Source organism: Dreissena polymorpha, chromosome 13, assembly GCF_020536995.1.
Source record: "Dreissena polymorpha isolate Duluth1 chromosome 13, UMN_Dpol_1.0, whole genome shotgun sequence".
NCBI classification, from domain to species: Eukaryota; Metazoa; Mollusca; class Bivalvia; order Myida; family Dreissenidae; genus Dreissena; species Dreissena polymorpha.
The window spans coordinates 46,117,475-46,135,272 of NC_068367.1; the positions used below are offsets into that span (position 1 = coordinate 46,117,475).

Consider the following 17,798-nt stretch of genomic DNA (forward strand, 5'->3'; position numbering starts at 1 on the left):
TATTGTGTTTGTTCTTTCCTTCAAGTCATACGAGTCCGTCCGGTCTATGACCTTTTCATTACCACCGAGGACAATACATAAATAATATTTTATGCACACATAAAAGATTTTATGTCATTGTACGATTTCTTAATTGTTGAACATTATATTGGTTCAAGCCTTATATTTAATTACTTGTGTATAACCTCAGGGTGGGGTCACATGGGCTCTTTTGACCAATCAAATTCAGTGTTGGCCATTGTGGCCCTTTGTATCCTTTTAGACTAACGAGGAATCCAATATGGTCGAAATTAACGTCGCGCATTCGCACGTTTTAGGTGTTCTAATCATAAAATGAACATTGAACTTGGCAGGCATTTTAACGTACAGTGCGAAAACCGAACATGCTTATTTTGTTTAACAAGATTTGACGTACATGTATAAGAAACGAATTTCATGCGTTCTTTGAGTGTCCCCAGTACACTGATATACGAACAAGTTATTTGTATAGTTGGTATAATTGCCAAAGAAACGAAACATCATTTAATATCCTAATGAGCAGCACTGACATTTCTGTTGTTAAACAATTAACATTCTATGTTACGAAATTAATGAATGTCATTGGGAATATAAATTTACATTGATTACAAACTTTGTTATGTAATAATTTTCGTTGTACTTTGTTATGTAATAATTTTTGTTATATAATAGTTTCATAGAAAGACTACTTTTGTCACAAAATGCAGAAAAATAATATTTTTGAGTCTCTCATATATGAATGATGGAGATATATACCTGTATGCACTGGTAACACGGATTTTTGTATCATTTTGAAAATGTGTATTTGTTTAAACACCAGTGTACAAAAAACAACATTTTCACAAGGTGACATTTATCATTTTGAAATTGTAAATTAATGCTGTATTTTGGGCCGGAGGCCTTTATTTACATGATACCTAATAAATCTTGAAAATCTTGAATTAGATAAACAATGTTAAGACAAAATGAACTTACGTCTATTATACAACCGCAACTTTATTGATTGGACCACTTCCTCAATAGTCCTTTGGATTTTGCTATAAAACCAAATTAGCTGTGACAAGTCGAGACTAGGCATGTTCTATTAACACCGTCCGAAAACGAAAAGTAAATCGAAAGTAAAATCTATCAATCAATCATTATATATATATATAATCTATACAATTAAAATATACAACAATTACTTACTCACGGTGCCTATACCACGTGACTTTTTAAGATCTGTGTGGGGACTAAAATGTCAACAAACGCGCGACGAAGGTAAGATTTTTATGGATATTTTTTTAAATATGTCACCATTTTCAATGGGATAAAGTGGAGAGCCCGCTCATTCATGAAAGCTTTCTATAGGTATCATGATTTTTTTAAACAAATAAGTATTTTTTCAGTAAAGTGCAACCGCGCGTTTGAACGGTTAGAAAAAGGTAGGATCAGTGTGGGGACATTATTTTATTTTGATACAGAAACATCACCTCTGGTGCAATTAATCAATAAACGTTATGGGCGGAGCTTACACTATATTATTTTGCGTTCATTTTCAGGTTTATGTTATATGTTTACGAAACACAATTCAAGAAAAATATTCTTACAGTAATATGATCTGTGTGGTATACGTGTTTAGAAGGATCTGTGTGGTATCCGTGTTTCTACAATTCACGGATAAATTGAAATAATGAGGACAAAATATTCGTTTATATTTAATTTCAATAATTTCAATACAACAATTACTACTACTACTATTACTACTTCTACTACTACTATTAGTAATAGTAGTAGTAGTAGTAGTAGTAGTAGTAGTAGTAGTAGTAGTAGTAGTAGTAGTAGTAGTAGTAGTAGTAGTAGTAATGTAGTAGAGTAGTAGTAGTAGTAGTAGTAGTAGTAGTAGTAGTAGTAGTAGTAGTAGTAGTAGTAGTAGTAGTAGTAGAAGAAGAAGTAATAGTAGTAGTAGTAGATCTATTATTATCATTAAAAATGATTCTTTTCAGTAATCACATATTTGACACTAGTGAGCGGAAAAGGATAAGGGAAGAAAAAAGAGGAAACTGTTTCACGAGAAAGAAATGCTATACAGAAGGGGACACTAGGAGTAAGTTGGGTGCCGGCGAGACGAAACGAAAGCCTGACAGAAACTGTTGCCAACAATAAGAATGGGGATAGACGAACACAATTGAAAATTTAATTCGAACACAAATTCTGCAATAGAGATTGTGTCAAATATTACACAGGTTGACAAAAAGCAAAGGCATGTTCTTTCCTGAGTAATATGTATGTTTTAAAATCAAATGTGAAATAAAAACTGATAAAACTGAATCCACCAGACGTATTGGTTTATCATGGATTTCAAAGTGCCTTGCATCATTGTGAAGAAACTTTAAACGACCAAACAAATCATACATTTTCGACATTATTTTCTATTTTGTTGTTATTTAAAGTTGAAAATAACCGGCACGATTTACTAAAAACAAAATAATGGTCATTATAGAAACAGATATATATATATTATATATGTGTGTGTTATTTTCATTTTTGGAATTCATATTGTTGCGCCATGTGTTTGTATAATGTCATGTTATAAATTATGACATTGTATTCAGTGTAACAAGTGTATGCTTATATTTAGTGTTAATTATTTTGAAGAGAATACAAAGTAAATGAATAACTATTATATTAAATGATTATATATGTACGATTCTCCTCTTGTGTTGTGGTGGGATGCAGCTGTGAAGAATGTCAAGACGTATTTCGAATAAATTAAGGAGTATTTAATTGTATACTCAACCTTATCGCCTACATTGTTTATTGTCAATTACCACGGCCTAGAATAAGTATAAGCAGGCAGTTAATATTGTAAAGCAATCGTGAAAATCACTACTTTTTAGAAACCCTGGCTGCTTATGATTATCAAACTAGCTTCAGACAGCGGTATTTAAAATTGAAATCAACGAAAAAACATCGCAAAACTTTAATCAAGTTATCGTTAATAAAGAATCACAGATTAGATAATACAAATCACAGATGCGATTCATTAATGAATAACGTAAATCTATATTATTGCACAATTATTTGACAATAATTTCAAAAGAAACACACAAACGAACTTAACGAAACACAAAAACTAATCAAATTCGGATAACTTTTAAAAAATATTGAAAAGGAGAGTTAAAATAAAACAACGAATAAAATAACGTAAAACGATACTCAAGTTACACAGACAAACTGTAAACTACAGTCCAACCTGCCCGAGCGACCGCCTGTTAATAGCGACCAACAGTCAATAACGACCACACCGATTTCCTCCCGAACGATTTCACTATATATTGAACCTGCGAATAAAGCCCACCTGTGAACAAAGACCAACGACCACCCTTTTACATTCCCAAATCTCCATTTTGATAGCTTACAACGACCACTGCAATCATAAAAATCAATGATTTCGCAACTTTTAAAAAACAAAATGGCCGCCAGGACGCTGCGTAGTCACGTGATACACATCTTACCAGTGGACTCGTCGGTCGCTATGGAGATATTGGCAAGTGACAGTTTATTGCACTCGATAGCAGTTGTTTGTTTATTTAACATGCATTGCTAATTGGTAGTCGCCTGCTTCTTTTATGCATTTGACAGTTTGTCAAAAGTGTAAAAATTTGCCTTTGTATTTAAGTGACTCGCGATTAATGTACTAATTGCCGAAAATATCAAAGACAAATTTGGGGCTTTCATAAATTCATTAAGGAAATTAACGGTTTCATATCATTTACGATGTCTATTGAAGACAACCATTTTGATAGTCATTCTCTTCTTAAATTTCTCTGTTATAAGACGTTCATAGATTATAGAAAAGTAAATCGTCAGTTCAAGTTAACCATCATGGCTTCCAAGCGCAAGTTCTTGGCGTTGGAAGAACGCGTTAAGGTCATTAGTTTGTTAGGTAAAGGACACAGTTGTAGACAGTCTTATATAAATATCAGATGTCATTTATTGTCCATTATTGTCAACTTTACTAGTTGTGTAGTAGTGATTCATGTATTTCATGTATAAATGTTTGCTATGTTATGAGTATTTTGTACTTTGTTCTCTGTATAATTACATGTACATGTACGTATACATGTATGTCAATAGTTATTTATACAGTATATGATAAATTAAATAAATAATAAAAACATAAGGGAATAGAAATACAACATGTAATAAATATACAAATGTAAAACAAAACTGTGTTTTCAATCCTTTATTTCATTATACATGCATAAGTATTCAAACATTTAAACAATAGAGCACATACATAGATAAGGTACCTGTTAAAAAAACTACTAGCATATTTTGCAAAGTTTCGAGCGACCCTGCGAATAAAGACAACCTGTGAACAAAGACCACAACGACCAAATCCCTTGAGTGGTCTTTATTGACAGGTTGGACTGTACTATGATTATTAATCAGTATTCACGGATTTATGTGAAGTTCTCACGTGTCGAGAGAGGTTTGTTTTGCGACTGTACGTTTTAAACACTCCTGATATATGTAATACTTGTCAGGCATGTGGGGCTTGTCGTGCTCTTTGAGGTCAATCTCACTCCTAACTGCCAACCCACACTGGTAACAGTTCGACAATCCCTCTTTTTTGCACTTTTCTCTCGAGCCACGGGTAGGTAGGTACTTGTCCCAAAAAGCTCTTGCCGCACTGTACACACATCATGGGGTCCTTCGTTCTTTGAAGCCTTCTAAGATTGAAGGCATCGTAAGAAGAAAAAAAGCTATTTTAATCACGTGACATTTCAATGCGTAAACTCGCTATTTCAAAAATGTTAGTATCAGAAGACACGCGTTCGTTTTTTTTAATTACCAACGATTTGACGATTATTGAGATATTTCAAAATGTATGATAACCTGAGAGATGAGATATATTGTATATTTGTACTGTTTCACGAAAATCCGTTCATCTGTTTAGTAGTATAACTGTATAAAAATGTAACTATTTTTAAGGTATTTCATCTTACCTGAAATGCTTTCCCACAGCAGTAATAGTTTCCAGAGTTAGCGTATCTCCTAATGTGGCGCAATAATCCAGCTCTGGTCTTCAACATTTTTCCGCATTCGGAGAATTGGGCCATACCTTAAAGCAAATATAATATCTAAAATAATATATAGAATACATTACTTCACGTGACAGTAGTGTTTGGTGCCAAAATAAAAATGGAATTTATTACAATAACATAAAGTGTACACCTATTTAAGGTATGCGTGGCATTGTCATCAATTTAAGATGCTCCTGCGTAAGATTTTAATTTTATGATGGGGATTGTATAGCATGCCTGTATATCATTATTATGAATTAGTTCAACAAGCGGTGGAAGCGTAGTGTATAGCCATTATGTGTTTTACTTGCTATCGCATTTAAAAATCCAGTTTTAAATACATTGTTGACAAGCATTTTTTTTAGCAACTGAATAGAACTGAAAAACTTATAAACAGTATACCACACAGATCCTTCTAAAAACGTATATCACACAGATCATATTACTGTAAGAATATTTACCTTGAATTTTGTTTCGTAAATATATAACAGAAACCTGAAAATGAATGCAAAATGATATAGTGTAAGCTCCGCCCATTAAGTTTATTGCTTTATTTCACCAGAAGTGATGTTTCTGTGTCAAAATAAAATAATGTCCCCACACTGATCCTACCTTTTTCTAAGCGTTCAAACGCGCGGTTGCACTTTACTGAAAAAATACTTATTTGTTTTATAAAATCATGATACCTGTTGAAAGCTCTCATGAATGAGCGGGCTCTCCACTTTATCCCATTGAAAATGGTGACATATTAAAAAAAATATCCATAAAAATCTTACCTTCGTCGCGCGTTTGTTGACATTTTAGTCCCCACACAGATCTTAAAAAGTCACGTGGTATAGGCACCGTGTTACTTCTATTTGAAATATTATAATTCGAAAACTATGTACTGTAGCAGTCGGGTAGCAGTAGTCATCCGAGCGACAGTATTTGGGTTAAAACAGTAGTTGCTGTCTAAAAATAAAGTGCATACGGAAGCGTGTTTGATACACATGCAAACGCATGTGGTCGTTATTATAAGCTCCCATCGAAAACTTTTATCGATATTCTTTTGCATTTCTCTCTCGAGAAACTCCCGTGTCATGTGCAATTCAAAATAGGTTTTAAATCCAAAATGCATCTATTAACACATTAAGAGTTAAACCAGGTTAACAAACAACATTTTATATATTCTGTTGACAATAAGGCAAAATTTTTAACGAAGATCAACTTATAATACATCATGAAACCTTAATAATTGCCCTACTTCAATAATTCACATTAAGGTGTAATAGTTCATTGTATGATTTATAAAATGAGCGTCACGTTTGGAGAAATACGTGTTTTTGGTAGAGTTTAACCGCGCATTTATTGAATTATTAAAAGTCGTTATGCATTTATCTATGTAGGTCGCACCAATTTAAACGTGCATATTTACTTACGGACTTGAAAATCCTTACGTTATTCGTTCTTGCGTCCTATATTATGTTTGGTTAAAAAAATATCGGTTTTTTATTGTTTTTCCATTGGAAAAAAAGCAACAACAAAAATCGTTTAAGGAAATGTTCTAAAACAGAAATTATGTTTTAGTATGCGATTTACAATAAGCATGGCTTGTACAATACAATGCAGCGGGTGATATATATCTGCTCTTACATACACGTGGTGAAGTTTACGAAAATCTATCATTCTTGTAAACCGGCGCCTATTACCTGGTGACTGATGACAATAATCTATAATATTTAGTACATTGAGCTTTCCGTTTGGAAAGCATCCATACAAATGTGCATGTGGCTAAACATTTGATTTGATTAAGTAAAATTAGTCGGTCTTTAAGTGCGTAAAGTGTTGTCAATTATTAGCCTGTGCAGTCCACACGTGCTAATCGGATGCGACAACTTCAGCCTTGTTTATTTTGTCGTTAAATTGAAGTATATTCGAACCTCTCTGTCCTCTCAATATCATACACTATTCGAAAGAAAATATCTCAACAAATTACAATCATACGAAGGACCTTAGTTTCACACGCGGGGTTGATGGTATTTCTATCCTATAAAATGTATGGCGGTAAAATACACGATGGTTTCAACTTATTTGTGAAATGTCCTTGAAATACGTGAAAACTTGTTATTGTAAAAATGAAAGCAACGCATCTTATAAAGGCGCCGCGCATGCTCGTAAGGCGTGATAACAGGTTTTACGAATATTCTAATTGTTTAGTTCTTTTGCAATTTTGGCTTTGTTTTAGTTTCAGTTTTAGCGGGACGCATGTGGGTGATTAAAGAAATAATACGTACTTTTATAAATCGATGATTCGATAACACGACACTTTAAATTGGTCATATGTTATTCGGCAATCAATTATAAAAAATATAACACTATCTTATTTTCTTAATCCTTTTATAAGAGCAATGGATGCGTTTTTATGTAGGAGAACATTCATCAGTTCTTTTCAATGAGGTCTTCTCCCATACAACACCAATATGTCATAAATAACATTCAATTAAATAGCAAATTACGTCAAATTCATTGATAAAAATCAAATATCCAATATGATATAAATGTGATCGATAATTCTGTAGCGCCCAATCATGCTGCAAGAGGAACTCGACTTATTTATAGATATTGCATGAGTATTTGAAATGGGATTTCTTTATTGTATCTGCCGAAATGCGACGAAAATACATTTGTTCAAATTATCATTTAAATGGTAAGTAATTATTTCTAAACAAGTTTGAAAATTGTATTTGATGTTTGTATCATAAAACATTAAGGATTGGATTATACAATGTATCAAGTAATGATAAATTAAATTGTTTGCGTTTCTTTAAGTTTCGTTGATATGTGTTCGTTAATTGAAAATCGTTAATCGAAATCGGAAAAATAATACAGCGTTAGTAACGCTTTTCTCGATAAGTTTGCAAACATGTGTCCTTCTGCAATATCGTTTTTTCACCATTCAAAAACAAAAACCCGCGTGTTTTAGTGGTAAAGTGTTAACTTTTGCTTTTATTAAGGTAGTTCCGGGTTCGAACCATAGTACTGGTATTTTTAGTTGATATTTTTCCTTGCTATCATTGTTATTAAAAACTATTCCAAAAAATATAGTATGATTAGTCAATTAATTTAATGGCATTTACAAACTTACCAAATATGTGAACAAGTCCCTTAAGTAGGCAATATAATCAGTTATTTGCATTTAAAAGGTTCGGTTTAGATGTGTGGTATCTGTGATATGAATATCACTTTAAGTAAAAAAGGAAAGGCTTCCGCTGGCTATGCAAACAAAAGCTAAATCAGTTTTACTTCCAAAAACAATATATCACGTCCAAAAATATAATCAAACGAGAAATGTCACCAGCATATTTCTGCAGGCAATACATATGACGACAGAATTATCAGAGAAATCCATAATTGCAGACATCTCATGTGTCTGTGGGAAGAATGAAATCGAACACGTGCGCACGATCTGCATTCATGTAACCTACTATTAACCGATTCCTGATTTCATCTATTGCTATTGATGTAGCGTTTCCGCGACATGAATTAAGACGTCGCCTTTTCGGAACTGTATTCACCTTATTTAACTGATAGAAGCCATCGTTTGTTAATACATACATATTTCCCTGTGTATCACACTTGACATCGTGAGCGTTCATCAGTACCGGAGATTTAGTGTACATTGATTCGTAGTAACATTGCCCTACTGCATAAAATGTGTTTCGATTACATTCGCCATCTTTGATGTTAAAACGGTATATTGTATTTCTATCAGCTACTATAACTTTCATAGTCGTTTTACATGTAGATATTCTGTTGGGTTGAGATAATTTCACAACGGACCATTTTCCATTATTTTGGCTCGAGGAGAGCTTGAACTCGTCAAAGGCGTAACACACGTGACCTGTCGGAATATCCAGCAGCTGAATTCCATAGGATGATTTTTCACTGTTCCGTTCAACAAGGGCTACCATATGATGAACATACATTGATATACTGAGAACACTGTCGCTGCAATAATACATGTTTTTTTGAAGAAATTCGCTTTCATATTCTAAGAATAATATTTTACTCGACTGATCAAAGCAAACAGCTACTGTGAAAGATCCGTTTTTGTTTTGTTCTACAACAGACATGTCTTTAACGTTGTTTTGTAACTGGAATTTGGATGTAAAAGATAGCTTATTCGAATATAATTGCAAAGTAGAACATAGCGTTTTCGAATATAATTGCAAAGTATTTTCTTGTTGCAACAATATTAATCTACCATCAGATAGAAAATCTGCTGCTACCACACTAGTTTGCAATTCTTCAGTGTGCTGACTTTCAAACTTTAACAAACTTATTCGATCATGAATAACTTTCAAACGACTCAAATCTTTCTTTTGTACCATTTCACATGTTGCCAATGACTCTTCGAGTTGTTTTGCTCCATCTTTTGTATTCGTTTCAATACATTTCACATCATCCACATACAGCGATGCATCATCACTGCTCAATTCCGAGGCTTCGTTGCATTTGCGTGTGCGCACTACATTTAATTGATGTAACATGGTTATCAGATCTTCTACCTTTGTCGGTTGAATAAATTGAATTTGTTTATCCCGTATCGACTTCACCGATTCATCCGTCTGGAATTCCTTTAGTAATGTCAATAATTTGAAGTTAAGAGCAATACTCTGTGTCGGTGTTCCGAACTTAGAAGTTATAGCTTGTAAATTTTCGTAATATGACGTCTTCTGTTCAAGATTTGACATTCTTTTCTCAGATAATCTTAAACTCTGCATTTCAATATCCAGCCGTTCATTCAATGTCTTTTCTAAAATGTCCACGTTGTATTGTAATATATGAATAACATCATTTATGTCTAGCTTTACTTTATTGATATCAGTATGTGCTGTTTCTATTGTTTTCATCATTTCAGTGTAATTGGCTTTACATTTACTTTGAAGATCAATAAAATTTCCTTCCACGTTTTTAGATACATCTTCAAGCACACATGAAATGTCAGAAACACCTTTGCAGAGTATGTGATCGTTTTGCAGACAATACATGCAAACTAAAACTCCATGACTTGGACAGTATCGGTATATTTCGACATCTGTGTGTTTGTTACAATAAGATAATTTCTTCATTTCTTCAAATAATTCTATATCCTGTGGAAGTTCATCCTGCTCGAGTATTTTATGTTCACGTAATAACTTATTTCTCCGGTGATCTCGTATGCAATCGGTACACAGGTATTCCAGACAGTCCACACAGAAATACCTGGGCTCCACTGTATTGCCATCAAACAGACACGGTCCACATTTTATGGGAGCCGTCTCCTCTTTAATGCCCGCCATTTTAAAACAATTTAAAGCATTTCTAAACAATCACACGATATAAAATATATGCACACATGCTTACAAAATAAATAGTGTATTGACGACGAGGTATAGATTGTTGTTATTTTAGCTAATTTTAAGTAATTCTATTTATTGTGTTTTATCAATCGATGGCATATGCTTAGTCTCTTTTTCTCATAAAAAAACTTTTAAACGACCTTAAATTTTTGCTTGCACACTCAGTAAACTGGTATTCCAGACAGTCAACACAGAAATGTTTATTTTTGAAATAGTTGCCATCAGACAGGCACGGGTAGGGTTGGTATCGCTTCAGAAACTTCGGCAATACAGAAACATTTCTTCCTGAAATTGGGTAATAAGTTAGGGCGTAAAAGATCTTAAGAAACGTAATTAATTCTTGTTTTCTTTTATAAACGGGTTTCATTTTTTGTCAATTATAATATATTCGTTTACAGTTCTCTCATTACATTCATTAATCTTAAGTTAATATTACGTTAATATAAGCAATAACAAACCAATTATTGATTGTATTGTGACCTTGGTTATTAATGACATTTAAATCTATAATGTACACTTCCGTTTGTTGTCGATGAACGAGTGGTAAATATACTTGGTTAAAGAGTAAATCTTTAAAGAAAAAGAAACTTACGTTTATTCTAAAACACTGCACCAGACTAGACCACTTTTTCATTATTCCTGTGGGTTGTGTTACTAAACAAAGTTAACATTATAAGGACGAGTCTAGGCATGTTAAATGTATTACCGTTTCCCGAAAACGAAAAGTTAATCCAAAATCTATATATAAATCACGATATAAATTATGTGTATACGAATACTGATATTAAAATAACTTATTTCGATGTTGAAAGAATGTTATAATTCAAAAATTATTTACTGCGTGTTCCGTGCGACTGGCTTTGCTTTGGGTCAATACAGTATTTGCTACATCTACAAATAAATTGCATACGGAAGCGCGTTTGGTGCTTACATCAACGTTTCTGGGTCGCCAACATTGCTGTCGTTACATAAAGCTCTTGTCGGAAACTTAGTCTTTCATCGATATTCGTTTACATGTCTCCCTTGGAAAAAAACAACATCTGTATCACGTAAAATTTCGTATTGGAATTTAAATCTATATGCATCTATTAACAAATCATAAGATGAAAGTTTAAAGACGACTTATATAATATTTTGTATATTCTGTTGACAATGTGGCAGAAATCTAATAGAGAACAACTGATTATCCATGATGAAAGAATAACCGTTTCTCCACTATAAAAACATATTAGGGTTAAATAGTTCACAGTATACTTAATAAATAAACGTCTCGTTTGGAGAAGTGCATGCTGTTTTGTAGAATTTAACCATCCAAAAAATCCTTACATATTTATATATTTTTTTTAAGAAAATAGTCGCAAAATTGGAAATGTATGTTTTGTCTTTAGACTTCATACTTTCGTCATTCTTAAAAATAATATAGAATTTGTGAAAACAAAATGTATACGAAGCAAGGTCCTTTTTCATTTTAAGTCACTCAATCAAAAAAAAAACTCGTAACAGAAAATACACGTAAACTTAAATAATGTTCTTGCATTCGATTTGCAATAAGGATGGCTTATATACAACAGTCCTGCGCGTGATTGTTACAATAAACCTAAATTCAATATGATTTACTACAATATGTTGGGTTGGCGAGAAAAGCAAATATTGCCTTTGAATAAATAGATAAATGTAAATTAAAATCGTTCTACCACATCTTTGTTTAGTTTTTTAGATTTTTGTGCCGATTTCGAAAGTTTTCAATCATAACGTGGCGGTCAGTTTAGCCGATTTATACTTTTCATATATAAGTTTGTTCACTGTTTAAGGGATTTCATGACCGATGGTCAAACAAATGATTATGCCGGGTAACTGTAAATCAAATAGTTGGAACAATAAAATAGACTATAACACAAAAACCTCAATCAAATTTTATTAAATATATATTAAGACAGAATACAGCGTTTCGATGAATGCTATTCTGCCTTTGCTTCCACGTGCATAACGTTGACGATAATCTATGATTACCTTTCCTTCTAACCAGGTGACAACTGCCCGTAATCTACAATATAAAGTACCAAAAAAACGAAGTATTATACGAACGTGAATGAGGCATACAAAATAAAGCATGAATTTATGAGCACAGGCTTATCAGGGACGATACTTTCCACTTTAAAGTATGGTTTTTATTGAAAAAAGTATCTTCTAAACGAGAATCAAGTCTATGCGAAAACGCATCGTCCTTGAAAAAACTGTGCGAACTGCACTGGCTTATCTGGGACCATACATAAAGCACATGCATTAAGAAATGCTTTCCCATAGACAGGCTAATATAATATATTATACATATACATGTACATAAAACAAGGATATCAGTAAAACTGATGGATGCTCCCCAATGATGCTTTGTCGATATATGGTTAAACTGTGTGGAAAAATAGTGTGACCTTAAGAAAATCTATTATGAGACTCGGTGACCTTGACCCCAGTGACCTCAAACCTCATCAAAAGGTAGAGGTTCATGTAAGGTACCTTCATCCCAAATATATAAATGATCTGTCAAATATTGAAGGCGCTATGAGAAACTGTAACCAAAATGTGACTTTGAGAAAATCTATTATTAGCCTCAGTGACCTTGAGCCCAGTGACCTCAAACCTCATCAAAAGGTAGAGGTCCATGCAAGGTACCTACAGGACAAATATGGAAGAGATCGGTAAAATATTGAAGGCGCTATGAGAAACTGTAACAAAAGTGTGACGGAAAATCTATTATTAGCCTCAGTGACTTTGACCCCAGTGACGTCAAACCTCATCAAAAGGTTGAGGTCCATGCAAGGTACGTACATGCCTAATATGTAAGAGATCGGTAAAATATTGAAGGCGCTTTGAGAAACTGTAACAAAAGTGTGCTGGAAAATCTATTATTAGCCTCAGTGACCTTGACCCCAGTAACGTCAAACCTTATCAAAATGTAGAGGTCCATGCAAGGTACCTACATGCCATATATGTAAGAGATAGGTAAAATATTGAAGGCATTATGTAAAACTGTATCAAAAGTGTGACGGAAAATCTATTATTAGCCTCGGTGACCTTGACCTTGACCCCAGTAATGTTAAACCTCATCAAAAGGTAGTGGTCCATGAAAGGTACGTACATGCCAAATATGGAATTGATCGGTAAAACATTGAAGGCGCTATGAGAAACTGTAACAAAAGAATGACGGAAAATATATTATTAGCCTCAGTGACCTTGACCCCAGTGATGTCAAACCTCATCAAAAGGTAGAGGTCCATGCATGGTACCTACATGCCAAATATGTAAGAGATCGGTAAAATATTGAAGGCGCTATGAGAAACTGTAACAAAAGTGTGACAGAAAATCTATTATTAGCCTCGGTAACCTAGGCCTTGACCCCAGTGACGTCAAACCTCATCAAAAGGTAGAGGTCCATGCAAGGTACCTTCATGCCAAATATGGAAGAGATCAGTAAAATATTGAAGGCACTACGAGAAACTGTAACAAAAGTGTGACAGAAAATCAATTATTAGCCTCGGTGACCTTGACCCCAACGTCAAACCTAATCAAAAGGTAGAGGTCCATAGAAGGTACCTACATGCCAAATATGAAAGAGATCGGTAAAATATTGAAGGCGCTATGAGAAACTGTAACAAAAGTGTGATGGAAAATATATTATTAGCCTCGGTGACCTTGACCCCAGTGACTTCAAACCTCATCAAAAGGTAGAGGTCCATGCAAGGTACCTACATGCCAAATATGTAAGAGATAGGTAAAATATTGAAGGCGCTATGAGAAACTGTAACAAAAGTGTGACGGAAAATCTATAATTAGCCTCGGTGACCTTGAGCCCAGTGACCTCAAACCGCATCAAAAGGTAGAGGTCCATGCAAGGTGTAACAAAAGTGTGACGGAAGTTAGGAACCCCAAACTGGCAACTATATGCTCCCCATATATATATATACATGTACATGGGGAGCATAAAAACAAAGACTCGCGATATGAACACATTACAAATAACTTGAAGTTAATATCTGCAGTTTATATGAGTCGCGTTCTGAGAAAACTGGGTTTAATGCATGTGCATAAAGTGGCGTCCCAGATTAGCCTGTGCAGTCTGCACAGGCTAATCAGGGATGACACTTTCCGCTTTAATGGTATTTTTCGCTTAAAGGAAGTCTCTTCTACACAAAAATCCAGTTAAGGCGGAAAGTTTCGTCCCTGATTAGCCTATGCGGACTGCACAGGCTTATCTGGGATGACACTTTAAGCACAAGCATTATGCCCAGTTTTCTCAGAGTGCGACTCATATGATTTTGAAGTACATACAGCTGATCTCTCTGATTAAGATAGTCCGCGCTTGTCATCATGTGCAAGTTCTATAGTAAACAGAAAATAAAGTGCAAGAACATCATGATTTTTTTGTGTTAATTGTGTTGTCTCCAAAAATAACATTGAGCAATGAAGCCGTATCGCAAAGGTAAAATTATGAACGGAAAGTTTATATCGTGTGAGTATTAAATGCCATATACGTGTCCGTTTCCACAGGTAAGTAATGTTTTCTATTTGGTTCAACAATACACTGGTATAAATACACTGTTAAGACACATGTATTTTTCTTTATTCAAAAACATTATATAAGTTATAAATACTATATAGAATTCTAATGTGAAATGTCCCGGCAATACTTCATCACTGATTTCAAATCAACAGAAAACACGTTTAAGAAAAAAATTGCAACTTCCATTTGCAAGAGACCATTGGCATGAACGTAAAAAAGCATGAACGAACTGATTACATTCATGAATTAGCTGGTCTGGGCATCAGCACAGACTGGCATGAAGCTAAACTGTGAACTACTTGAACTCCGTTACCTTGCCTTACATACACACGTGTTCTGTCCTGAAGCTAAACTGTGAACTACTTGAACTCCGTTTCCTTGCCTTACATACACACGTGTTCTGGCCTGAAGCTAAACTGTGAACTACTTGGACTCCGTTACCTTGCCTTACATACACACATGTTCTGGCCTGAAGCTAAACTGTGAACTACTTGAACTCCGTTACCTTGCCTTACATACACACGTGTTCTGGTCTGAAGCTAAACTGTGAACTACTTGAACTCCGTTACCTTGCCTTACATACACACGTGTTCTGGCCTGAAGCTAAACTGTGAACTACTTGGACTCCGTTACCTTGCCTTACATACACACGTGTTCTGGCCTGAAGCTAAACTGTGAACTACTTGAACTCCGTTACCTTGCCTTACATACACACGTGTTCTGGCCTGAAGCTAAACTGTGAACTACTTGAACTCCGTTACCTTGCCTTACATACACACGTGTTCTGGCCTGAAGCTAAACTGTGAACTACTTGGACTCCGTTACCTTGCCTTACATACACACGTGTTCTGGCCTGAAGCTAAACTGTGAACTACTTGGACTCCGTTACCTTGCCTTACATACACATGCAGAGCTCTAGATAAGGATTTAGTCTAAAGGGTATTTTACCCCCTTAAATTATTGTTAAAGGGTATTTTACTCCTTTGTTTCAGCCATAAGGGTATTTCGGAATTTTGAGGAGTATTTTCCATTTCCATAGAAAACTGACATAGTACATAGCGTGTTTAATCTAGAATTATTATTATTTGTTACTTAATAAATTCAAACAGAATAAATAATCAATGATGATATGAACAGACATTCTTTAAAATGTGCAACTTACATGTGTTGTATCTCTGCCTTGATTGGGTCTTTCTTGCATATAGTATTCATGTAGTACACCACGAACGCCATTTCGCAATTAAACTAAGTTATGGCACTGATTGTGCAATGAAAAATAAAGTCACACTATATGTGGTCTATGCAAGTTAACAATAAACGTCTTCAACAATGAGATCGCTTAAAATTATTTAAAAAATTTCTAGAAGCATCATAAGATTTATGGCATATTGTAATATACAATTACTTCCTGCAGGAGCCGCTGTTCGATTGAAACGTCCCTTTTTCGAACCTAGAACACAATGAGCCGCCATTTTTATTTCACTGTTCTTTTGATTGACTTACTTTTGATTCAATAGTAAACTTACACTAAACCCTTAACAGGATTATTTGTTAAACCGGCTACGCACTTTAATTGATCAAAATTGCGTACCGAGATTTGTATTGCTTAATGTTACGCACTGTGCCGATTTTTAAAGCGTTTTTTTTATTTTTCAATGCGTAAATACGCAGATACGCATCTTATCTAGAGCTCTGTACACATGTGTTCTGGCCTGAAGCTAAACTGTGAACTACTTGGACTCCGTTACCTTGCCTTACATACACACGTGTTCTGGCCTGAAGCTAAACTGTGAACTACTTGGACTCCGTTACCTTGCCTTACATACACTGTATTCTGGCCTGAAGCTAAACTGTGAACTACTTGGACTCCGTTACCTTGCCTTACATACACACGTGTTCTGGCCTGAAGCTAAACTGTGAGCTACTTGGACTCCGTTACCTTGCCTTACATACACTGTATTCTGGCCTGAAGCTAAACTGTGAGCTACTTGGACTCTGTTACCTTGCCTTACATACACACATTCTGGTCTGAAGCTAAACTGTGAACTACTTGAACTCCGTTACCTTGCCTTACATACACACGTGTTCTGACCTGAAGCTAAACTATGAACTACTTGGACTCCGTTACCTTGCCTTACATACACACGTGTTCTCGCCTGAAGCTAAACTGTGAACTACTTGGACTCCGTTACCTTGCCTTACATGCACATGTGTTCTGGCCTGAAGCTAAACTGTGAACTACTTGGACTCCGTTACCTTGCCTTACATACACACGTGTTCTGGCCTGAAGCTAAACTGTGAACTACTTGGACTCCGTAACCTTGCCTTACATACACACATGTTCTGGCCTGAAGCCAAACTGTGAACTACTTGGACTCCGTTACCTTGCCTTACATACACGTGTTCTGGCCTGAAGCTAAACTGTGAGCTTCTTGAACTCCGTTACCTTGCCTTACATACACACGTGTTCTGGCCTGAAGCTAAACTGTGAACTACTTGGACTCCGTTACCTTGCCTTACATACACGTGTTCTGGCCTGAAGCTAAACTGTGAACTACTTGGACTCCGTTACCTTGCCTTACATACACGTGTTCTGGCCTGAAGCTAAACTGTGAACTACTTGAACTCCGTTACCTTGCCTTACATACACATGTGTTCTGGCCTGAAGCTAAACTGTGAACTACTTGGACTCCGTTACCTTGCCTTACATACACACGTGTTCTGGCCTGAAGCTAAACTGTGAACTACCTTGACTCCGTTACCTTGCCT

General features: G+C 34.9%; 1 protein-coding gene and 1 long non-coding RNA gene across 14 annotated transcripts; both read right to left on the reverse strand.

Moving 5' to 3' along the window:
- Nucleotides 1-8,350: 8,350 nt before the first annotated feature.
- Nucleotides 8,351-11,167, reverse strand: LOC127854991 (uncharacterized). Its single transcript, XM_052390215.1, has 2 exons — nucleotides 11,064-11,167; nucleotides 8,351-10,756 (listed from the first exon to the last, which is right to left on the reverse strand). Exon 2 carries the CDS (start codon nucleotides 10,409-10,411, stop codon nucleotides 8,492-8,494), a length of 1,920 nt encoding a protein of 639 aa, XP_052246175.1. The 5' UTR covers nucleotides 10,412-10,756; nucleotides 11,064-11,167; the 3' UTR covers nucleotides 8,351-8,491.
- Nucleotides 11,168-12,372: 1,205 nt separating this feature from the next.
- Nucleotides 12,373-17,797, reverse strand: LOC127855020 (uncharacterized). Of its 13 annotated transcripts, XR_008037307.1 has the most exons (5): nucleotides 17,728-17,797; nucleotides 17,476-17,539; nucleotides 17,158-17,221; nucleotides 16,778-16,841; nucleotides 12,373-15,918 (listed from the first exon to the last, which is right to left on the reverse strand). It is a non-coding gene; the product is annotated as an uncharacterized LOC127855020 (long non-coding RNA). The 13 variants fall into 13 exon arrangements; XR_008037309.1 differs by lacking the exon at nucleotides 17,158-17,221; XR_008037315.1 differs by lacking the exons at nucleotides 16,778-16,841; nucleotides 17,158-17,221.
- Nucleotide 17,798: the final 1 nt, after the last annotated feature.